The following is a 10,222-nucleotide window of genomic DNA, read 5'->3' on the forward strand; positions in this document are numbered from 1 at the left end:
TCTGGTGGAGGAGCTCCCTTCTGGGTCCTGGGAAGACAGGAAGGTTTTGACTGCTGCTGGAACAGGAGATCCCAGGGACAGAAAAATTGCTCTATTTGCGCTATTTCAGAACTCCTAAGCTGGGTACACCCAACAGAGCCTGGAGGGCTTTTAGAAATTTCTGCTGCCTCCTGCAATTAATCTGAAGTCATAAAGAGAGCTTGGTGTTGTGAGTCTTGCTGTATCCAGCTGTGCATGACATGAACCCAACTCAGGCAGCACAAGGAAACCCCTGGGATGAGAGAGCTTTATTCAGCCTTCTCTGAAAGCAGCTTGCTTGAGATATGAACATGGATCACAGCCCTCCTAATCCAAGCTGGGCAGCAGGCAGCTATAAACAAGTCAGTTATAGACTGATTCTCCTTGATCCAAGAGATACTGCCTGGTATTGTACAGCAGCTCTGTGTAAGGCATGGGACCAGGTGGATGGAGAATGAGCTCAAAACTGCACTATAGGATAATACCTTGAAATAGCTCTTGACTGGTTTAACAGCACAGTCTGATTCATCTGTTCAGCCAGTGCAGCACCAAGACAGTGGAAGAAAAATAAGTCATGCTGAAAAATTAGTGCAACCAGTCTCACACATGAGAGAACACGAGCAGATTTTTTCAAAAAAGCAAACAAAATCCCTTTCCAGTTTTCAGAGAGCATGCAGCTGTGTGCACCAGGACAGGGATTTTGGAAAACCTGCTCTGTGCAACCCAGAAATCCCCTTCTCCAATGCCCACCAGTGGATGACACAGATGATATACTTGCCTGATTTGCATGGCAGATCCTCTCCCCATGAACAGGCTGGCACCATTTCCTTTCACAGTTGGAGGAAGGCAGTGGTTCTTGCTTCTCTTCGCACTGTTGTTCTGTTTCTGGATTCCACTAGACAGGCCCAGGTCAGATGCTCAGTTCTGGGCCAGATCAAGCTCCTGCTTTGGTCTGCTCAATCTTTTTTTGTGATTTCCCTGGCCTGATCTTGATTAGATACCAAAGGGAATGTGAGCCTTTGAGTACTCAAAAGCAGGGGGGAGCCCAAAGGCATCAGTGCACATCTGTCCAGGTACAGAGTGACTGTTGTTTAACACCAGAGTAACTTGGTGTTCTGAGCTCGCTCCAGCCTCTCCAGCTGTGGGATTACTCTTACTGGGAGCCCACGTTTTGGCAGAGGGATATTGCTTTGCTAAGAAATGAGCCATAATCACAGTGATTTCTCACCTCAGCAAGAAGCAGAGGGGCAATGGTAGAGAGTTAGACCAGCACTGGATGCTTCTGACCCCCTGCACACACAGGCACCCATGTGCACACCAGATGCTCATCCTTCCTACAGTCCCTCTCTGCCCCCAACAGCTGTGATGTGCTCTGGTGCAAGGTGAAGGTACTGGGCAGTGGGCAGGTATGAGTCAGCTGCTGAAACTCCTTCCCACCGTCGAGTCACGCAAGCCCTGAGATGGGAAGGGTCTGGGTCCCCATCAATTCTGGGCATTGTAAAGTCAGTATGAAAAATCTGGCAGGTGGAGCTCATGCTGACACCTCGTTTTTAGCTCCTCTGAACTGTCCTGGTCTTCTTGGCACCAAGGCTCTGTGTTCTTTTTAATGGGGCTTTCATAAACCTTGTTCCAGGAATGAAAACAGCTGCCAGTGCACGCAGCACCCCAGGGAAGACCCTTGCCTTTCTCCAGAGCACATGAACGGAGCAGGGCTCTCCGGCTGCTTTGTGTGCTTGATGTGAAGCTGTGATGTTTGCGAGGGACTGGAGCGTGAACTGCCCCGCTAATGCAGGTGTGAGTAACAAAGGAGAAGGAGGGAAAGGCTGATAATCAAAGAAAAATAGAATAGCAAAAAGACAAACCCTCCAGTTCATGCAGTGTGAGAAAGCATTAATGGTTAACTCACTCACTGTAGAGTAGAAGGAAAAAAACTGCAATTGCAAAGGGAAAGAGAAGTTTACCTTTCAAAGTGAATTTGTCATTCACTCTGCCAGATTATTGCTGTTTTTATTTGCTCTTCACTCTTTGAGGGATAAAGAGAAAGTGTGCAAATGACCCTCGATTACAGGCATGACCCTCTCCCTGCCACCTTCCTGCACACACACACACAGAAAGAGGATGCTAAACACAGCCTTTGAAATTCAGGAGGATAATTGATGCTCTGACGTGTGGAAGCCCACAGGACTCCTGAGGGAGCACAGGTATAAAAAGCAGAGATGCACCTCTCTGGCAGCCAGAGGACAGCTGGGGGGAGATCCGAGAGAGTCCTCCCTGCTCAGCACGACTCCGTGTCCTGCCCGGCACCGTGCGGGGCTCAGACCCAGAAGGATCAGAGGCAGCTCCAGAGGAGAAGTTGTGTTTGCAACAGGGGAAGGAACACCTGGGCAGGAGCTGATCTAGGAAGTGCTTGTTCTCTACGGGAACGGTAAGTGGGAGCCTCTCTCTGTGTTTAACAAGATGATGCCTATTTGGAAGTTGGAGACAATTAAATTGTACTGAAATGCAATCACAGCTGGCACCAGGAATTAGCTTTGCCATATACAACAGCCTTTGTACCGTACTAAGTTTTGTACCAAGATGTTTTTGTACCAAGTCATAGAAGGAAACAATAACTGAACTGCAGGATAAATGCAAATCAATAGAATTATACCACAGATGAGTTTTGTAAAAGCATATTAGATGTTTACCAGCTGTAGCACAGTTTTTCTCTTTTGCTATACTGATGTGAGTTGCTTTTACTCTGCAAATGAACAGTGTTTTACTCACCCAGCAATGAAACTGTGTTTGAGCCAAAGCCAAGTGTGAGGAGAAACACAACAGTGTGTTATAGGTAACGTGAAGCCAAACAACGAGGCAGAGGGAGGTACTGAAAAGGATTTCTGCTTTTCTACTGTAGGATTTCAGAGTATAAAAGTCTCAGCTTTATAAAACAGCAGGCATGGCAAAAGCCTCATTTCATCTACATAGGGGTGTTTTTCAGACAGCTCAGGTTAGGGTTTCAGAGATACCCATCTCTCCAACATCACTGTCACAATGCTGCTGTTCCTGCTGCACAGGATGGAATGAAGCTTTTATGCTTCATCTGCAGGAATGGTGCTAAAAGCTCATCATCTTAAGGGGAATTTATTTATTAATCATTTTTTCATGTGCTGCTAGAATGGAAAGTGAGCTGTCCTGTCCCTCACCTCAAGAGAATTTTGAAGGTAACAATGTTTTGCAGAGCTGTCAAGCTGCCTCCATGCAGGGTGACACTTCAGTTCCCCAGCTTCTCCTCTGAAACAGCAGACACTTCTGGGAAGGGGTGTAGGACTTTCATTTCAGATTTATTCCCAAGGGAAAAAGGGAGACAGACATACCCAAAAAGCTGAATGAGAAGCAGGTTGTAGCTAAAGGAGAGAAGGCAGAGCAAGACAGGGGAAAAAGGGCAAAGCCAGAGACAAACAAACAAAATTGCAAAGAAGCTATTAATAGAGAAAGAAAAAAAATACCCCAAAGGTTCAAAAAGTGATTCTGGAGAAAACCCCAACATTCAAAGAACGGAAACCAGAGACAGAAAGTGCTAATCAGGGCTGTATGCTAGGAAGAGCATTTGGGTGAGGTTTGCATTGACACTGGCACTGAACTTCTCAGCTCACACAGTAGCTTCCCTGGTACTGATTAAATCTCCTGGTTGGCACTTTCTCTAGATGCTGGTGCCACAGTCTCCTGGTACCCCCTGACAGATGCTTTAGATCATTTCCTCTATCCAGAAGGATCTGACTTGGGATTTGCCTTGAAGATACTCAGGGAGAAGCACAGAAAAGGCATGCTTTTTCAAGTTCAAATGAAAAAGGAAAAAAAAAAGGAAGCAGTAAATTTGCTCTAAAGGCAAAAGCCCTGTAAATCTCTCAAAGTCCCTTTTTCCCTTATTTTAAGTATTTCTTGGCTCTCTGAGGGGCCAAAGTGATTCTGTAATAGACCAGGAGTAGGAGATGCCATCCATGAGCACAAGAAGCTCTGCAGGAGTCAGGAGCTACTGTGGTGCTCCCAGGGGAACTGATGGGGAAGCTGCTGGTCCCTTGCTGGGAGCACAAGCAGCTGGAAACAGACTGGGCTGAGAATGAGTTTGTGGTAAGAAACCTCATTTCTTAGTGCAACACCTTTTCCCATGTCTGTGCATGGACTTCTGACACTGCCACTAATTCTATTATTAACTTCCACAGTGTTGAGATTGGACCCACTTAAAGTCCTTAATGAGTGTCCTCCTCTCTATGTTGATCTACTCTGAGCAGAAAAGCAGAGCTCACTGCTGATGTTCTCCATCAGAAAGACCCCTCCCTCAGGAAAACCCACTCCCTGGAAAGTTCACTTGGGCAGTCAGAAGCCCAACCAAACCCTTTCCATTTGGAAGCTGCTCCTTTTGCAAGGAAGTATTGTTATACCTTTGGAAGGGTTTTTTTACCCTTTTATGGAGATCAAACATCTTTCTGCTCTTTTCTTGTGTAAAGTAAGACGGGGAACAGGGAAACTTGGTATTTTAAAGGTTTCTATCCACATTCTTAAAGAATCTTTTTTGAGCAAAAGATCAATTGCTTTCTATCAAAACTCAGGAAGAGCAGCATTCACTGAAATACCTTTCTACTGTCCCTGGCTTCCAAGGACAAAAGCACAGCACTCAGCTCCCCGGGTGTGTGACCTCAGGTGACTCTGTCCTGAGTCATTCGCAGCTCTTCAGCCAACCCCAGGAATGAAGCACCACAGCCAGGGCTGCACACACGGCTCAGCCCATCCCACCTGCCACCACAGCCCGTGCTCAGAGCTGCGAAGGTGCCTCGAGGGTGGCAGTTCAGCCCCCCCCCCCCCCCCCCGGACATATTTCAGTCCAGTCCCCTCCCCACCCAAGCCTGACAATGTGTTTATTCGGCAAACCGAGCTCAGCACTTGCCTTGGATAAATGGCTTTGCCAGTATTACCCCTCTGCCCAGGAATTTTATCTGGGTTTCCCTGCTTCTCCCAGTCTCTGGCTGGAGGCAGCCTGGTCAGCTGTTAGGTGTGGACCTGTGCCACACAGGTAGAGCCGTGTGAGCAGACACACGTCCCTGGTGAGCGGAGGGCAGGAGAGGTCCCAGGGGCTGGCTGCAGATGGTCCTGTGCAGGCAGCGGTTCCTTTCTGGTCCCTGCTAACTGCTGCCCTCCATCCAGGTGCTTTTACAGCCCCTGCAGCAGCCCCTGGAGCTCACCCCAGCCCAAGAGATCTCTCCTTCAACTACAGCAGTGGGACAGGTCCATCGGGGGTCCCACAGTGTTAAACCCTTCTGCTCGGCCCTGCCTCCTGGCCCAAGGGAGACACAGCCACTGCCTCCAAGCACTGCACTCCCTGGGGAAGACTGCCAAGCCAAGAAACCTCAGCACTGGGAAACACCCCAACCACAAACAGAGGCAAATTTCCAGGCCCTTTGTGCCAAAAAGTGAGCAGGGGGACTGAGAACATAAAGGTGGTACTTGGCCTCCCCTCCTGGCCTGGAGCACCTCACTGCCCTCAGACTGCTCTGTGTTTTAGGTGACTCCAAGGGGTGGAAGATGCTGGATAAGGCCACTCTGCTCCTGTTCCTGCATTTAGTTGCATGCTCCATCTCCTCTCCTCTCTACCCAGCTTTCAGGTAAGTGCTCAGTGTTTTATCCACACTATCACTCCCTGCCTCATCCCTGACCTTGTGCAAAATAAGCACATGCCAAATTAAGGTTGCCAGCACTTCTGAAAGCCAGACGAACTCTAAATGTGTTGCTAGGCCTATTTCTTTGCCCTGTCTTAATTTTTTGGGTACACTGCTAGCCTAGGGGTGGTTTCCAAAGGGACAGGCACCTGATGGAATATTTTAGCCCAAACAGTTGGTTTTAGAATTGGATGCTGGGTTCTATAAAGGGAAATCTGGCAATCTCCAGAGCAGGCAGCACCACCAGCTCCACCACTGATTAAAATTTGTGGCTGCAGGGCACCTGCATTGAAGTCAGAACTGTTCTAGTACACGACCTCAACAGCTGCCTATTAATGTTTCAAGTATTTCCTTGTCACCTCTTAGAAGTTGTAATATTTCTTTCCACCCCTACAAATCAACAGAAGCACAAAATCAAGCATTGGTTTCTCCAGTGTGGATTTGACACATCCCACAGAAGATGGTTTGGCCTTGTGCCAAGGCCCTGGCACAATGATACCACAATCACTGGAATTTTGCTCAAGGATGCTGGGAGCTCAGCGAGGGGGAAGTGAGTTAGAGGCAGCGCTATCAATCATCTTTCCACTGCTGAAAGAGCTTCAGGGCAGTTTCTAGCTGGAGAGAGTGATGGACAATACTTGCATCAGTGATAAGATGGGATGGCAAAAGGAGAAAGAAAAAAGCAGGAGAACAGAGAATAATGGTCAAGAAGACTGAGCCCCAACTGGCAACTGAGCACACCTCACAGTATGCCTGGGGTTTGTCTTGCAGGTACAGTCCAGGGCCAGTTGCTGGCAAGGCCACGAGCTTCCAGCTCCAGCACAGCAGCCCACTGCAGAGCCAGAACCCCTCAGCAGAGGAGCAGGAGGAGGAGGGTTTGTTAGCAGACCCCACTGGGAAAAGGTTTGTACCTCACCTATCAGTCCTGCTGTTGTGGAGTGTGCTGGTTACAACCTCCCCCAGCCCAGGAGCAGACCAGCAGGTCAGTCAGTCCCAGGTCAGTCAGTCCCAGCGGCACCACACAGTGCACAGGGGACTCGTCCTTACAGCAGTGGGACCAGTCAAGTGGCTCGTGCTTCCCCTACTGTGGATTTTCTGGAGTCTGGGTCTAACCACAGGCTAGAGACCTGCTGGAAGATCCTGTCATCCTGTCCCAGACACCATCCTCCCAGGAGATGACAGTGCTGCTGCAGAGCATGGGAATGTCCCAGCCCAGCTCTGCCCTCTCCCAGCCTGTGGTTCTCCTCCTCCTTTCCACTGGTTCTTTGACCTCACCTTTGGTTTGCAGGCACTCCTCCTTACTTGTTTTAGTGTGGACTCTGATTACCAGACATTTTATTTTGCCTGCTGCCTCCATGCCAGGACTGAGCTCCCTCAAATCCTGTTACCCCACAACACTAGCACAGTCCAACACCAAAAGGTGTTTGCTGTGGTTACCTGCCCCTGCTATCAGCACTGTTACCCCCAGTGTGTTATTTCTCACCTGGAGGGTTCACTGCTAGCTCAGAGAGCACACTGTGCCTGCCTTTCCCCCCCAGGGTGCAGCGCCATGCCGATGCCATATTCACCGACAACTACCGGAAATTCCTGGGGCAGATTTCCGCCCGCAAATTCCTACAGACCATCATTGGCAAACGGCTCGGGTAAGCCCAGCATCCTGCTGGCCCAGGGCCAGTGGTTTGTTTATTACACGGGGCAGTTTCTTTCATGCATGTAGCAGGAATAGCTGCCTTCCACTGCGAGAGAAACAATCTCTCCTGCTCTTCCACATCCTGAAGGGCATCCTGCATCCTTACATCTTGGATCCCTCCTAATCACAGCTGTCATTAAGCAGCCTAATTAATCCTTTCCTCCAAGGTTGTAAGCATCAGATCAGCTGGGAGTTCTACTGTAATATCAACAAGTAATAATATTTGCAAATAATAGTTGCAATGATCATTCACTGGTAGGAAACAGTTATCCCTGGCCTGGTTTCAACACAGAAGGCAGCCTCTCCAGTACCTCTGGCTGGATGGATCACTGACTGCCACTAAGACCAACTGGTCAGATATGAACCAGCTCCAATCCATCTTCTAACAGAGGAGCAAACACAGTGACCAATCCTTACTGAAATGAAGCAGAATGGCCCTAGGGTCAGACCCAGCAGGTTCCCTTGCTGTGCTGCTCAGCCTGAGCCAAACTCGGAGCAAGGCACAAAAAAGCATCTCTGAAACAAAGATGTTTCTCATCTTCACCTAACAGAAGCAGCGGGAGCAGCCCAGGAGAGGGGGTGCAGGAGTTCCTGACAAGGCGCCAGTCTGGCAGCATCCTGATGGACAGCAGCTTCCAGCACCACATGGTCCTGAGGGACTTCCTGGGAGCCATCCTGCAGAACCAGAGGTAGGTGGGAATCAGTCCATTATCAGCTCACTGCAGGAATACGACAAGGTCCTTATTGCTGCCTGGATTCCAGATGTGGAGCTACTGGATTAAGTATCATTTCAGGGACAGTCAGGGAAAGAATAAACCTCTTACCTGAGCCCAAGCAGGGTGCAGATAAGGAGCAGCCTGTGCTGAGCCAGCCCACACCACACACAGTGGTCTTCTCAACCTCATCATGCCGTAAAGCAGCAGTGGAAAAATAATTTCTCTCTTGATCCCAATTACACCATCCCTGTCCTCTTCCTTGACAGGCCTCAGGACATGGACAGCAGTCGGTTAGAAGGCTTTCCCAGCACCCTGGCTAAGCTCATGTAAATACTTCTGCCTTTTCCATCTCCCCACGCTCTGGTGAGTAGCATTCTCTGCTCCATCCTGCACATACACACTGCTGCACTGCTCAAGGTTTGCAGGCTCTCCTTCAGTGACACCAGCCCCCACTGCTGTCCATGAAAAAAGGTGCAATTTCAGGGGAAAAAACTCCCAATCAATTTTGTCAAGTACCTTCACAAGTGCTGTGAAGCTGCATATGGATGCCTGGGAACAGGCTTGCAGCAACCCAAAGCAGCCTTGTAAATCTGAGACAGTGTGCCTGAATGTCTAAGCCAGGCCTAAGGCAGATAAAAATCTCCCAGGAGCAACACCTGCCTCTAGATACTTGGGACATTTCAGGTTTTGGTTACTTTTCCACAAATAAAGTAATTCAGGAAAAGCCTCCAAAGGATGAAAAAACTTCTGTACGTCCTCACAAAGTTTTCTCATAATTCTCTTTTCCTCCTCCTTCTGTCTAGAATAATTCAGAGCTCGTGGACCTGATGTACAGTGAGCCCTTCACAGCAGGGAAGACATTGCCAGATGTGAGCTGCAAACTGATGCATACACTCCTCAGACGTGATCAAAGGAATGCAGTGCTGATGCACTACTTAATTTCCTTCAGTCTTTACAGTTTAACTCCCCTCTCTAAATACTGCTCCGTACTGAATCAGAAAAACCCACCTCTGTGGTTTAACCTCAGGCTGCTTTACACACAGACTAAAACAACCCATACACTTGTAATCCTGGGGACATTCTATCTACTAATTAAGGCTTTCAAATCACAAAGTGTAGCAAAATTTCTGCCAAGTCATCATTCTGTTTGAGGGCCTGATTAACAAACATGAGGCCACCAAAAGGCACCTTTAGGCAACTTAGTAAATTGATTACAGGCTTCTCTAAATACATGCTGATGGCACAACCACACACAGAGCTCGGATCAGAGCGAGGTGAGACATGAATCCACACGTCTCCCACCCATCAGAAACACTGCTGTGGGCTGCTGCTGCCTCACTCCCTGACACAGAGCCCTGGCAGCAAAACTGAGCTCTAAAAACCTCAGCTATGGTTAATGCTCAGCCTTGAGGTGTTCAAACCAAAGCTACAGCTCTGTGAGAGTTCAAGGAGATCCCTGTGCATCAGATTGGGCTGTCACTATGTTTTAACTCAACGTCCTGTTGAGTGCCACCCCATGGCTCTGAACTCCACTGTGACTAGATATGACTGTAAATGTTTTCAAAGGAGTAACTTATTTACCCAGTGATGTCAAACAGCTACTTCCCCCCTGTCACCCCAATTCTCCTATTGTTTGTGTAAGAATTATGTCTTCAGAAATGTAAATAACATCAGGATGGGGTCTGCTTTCCCTCCATTAGCAGGAAATAAAAGTTGTTCTAAATAAACCTGTCCAACAGCAGGTCAAGATGCTCTTTTGTTGAGAAGTTAGTTTCTTGATTTTGGGCCCAGAATGGAAGATGCTTCTCAAAGACAGTGGTCAAGTGCACTGAGGGTGACTCAGAGCTGGGCTAACAAAGGCAGGAGCTCCAATACCATTAACACCACCAGGCTGGAAATACAGTGACATGCACACGTGCATTAAGGCCTCTGAAATCATTCCTCCTTGCACTCAAGCAATTCCCTGACAGTCTGCAGTAGGTACCATCTCATTTTTCCTCAGGTGACTGTGTTTTAGGACAGCAAGCTCCAGTATGTTTGAAGATTAGTTCATACTTGCACCAAATCCGTACCCATTACATCCTTCCTGCTCAGGTTTTAAATTC

General features: G+C 48.3%; 1 protein-coding gene across 2 annotated transcripts; it reads left to right on the forward strand.

Annotated features, from left to right (window-relative positions):
- Positions 1-2,230: 2,230 nt before the first annotated feature.
- GHRH (growth hormone releasing hormone) lies at positions 2,231-10,172 on the forward strand. 2 transcript variants are annotated; one of them, XM_027646040.1, is made up of 7 exons: positions 2,231-2,443; positions 5,558-5,657; positions 6,483-6,614; positions 7,250-7,354; positions 7,953-8,090; positions 8,384-8,480; positions 8,921-10,172. In XM_027646040.1, exons 2-6 carry the CDS (start codon positions 5,578-5,580, stop codon positions 8,445-8,447), a joined length of 519 nt encoding a protein of 172 aa, XP_027501841.1. In that variant the 5' UTR covers positions 2,231-2,443; positions 5,558-5,577; the 3' UTR covers positions 8,448-8,480; positions 8,921-10,172. The 2 variants fall into 2 exon arrangements, with proteins under 2 accessions (XP_027501841.1, XP_027501842.1); XM_027646041.1 differs by lacking the exon at positions 2,231-2,443 and adding an exon at positions 5,370-5,465.
- The last annotated feature ends 50 nt before the right edge of the window (positions 10,173-10,222 follow it).

This window comes from Corapipo altera, unplaced genomic scaffold, assembly GCF_003945725.1.
Source record: "Corapipo altera isolate COAL_440 unplaced genomic scaffold, ASM394572v1 64, whole genome shotgun sequence".
NCBI lineage: Eukaryota > Metazoa > Chordata > Aves > Passeriformes > Pipridae > Corapipo > Corapipo altera.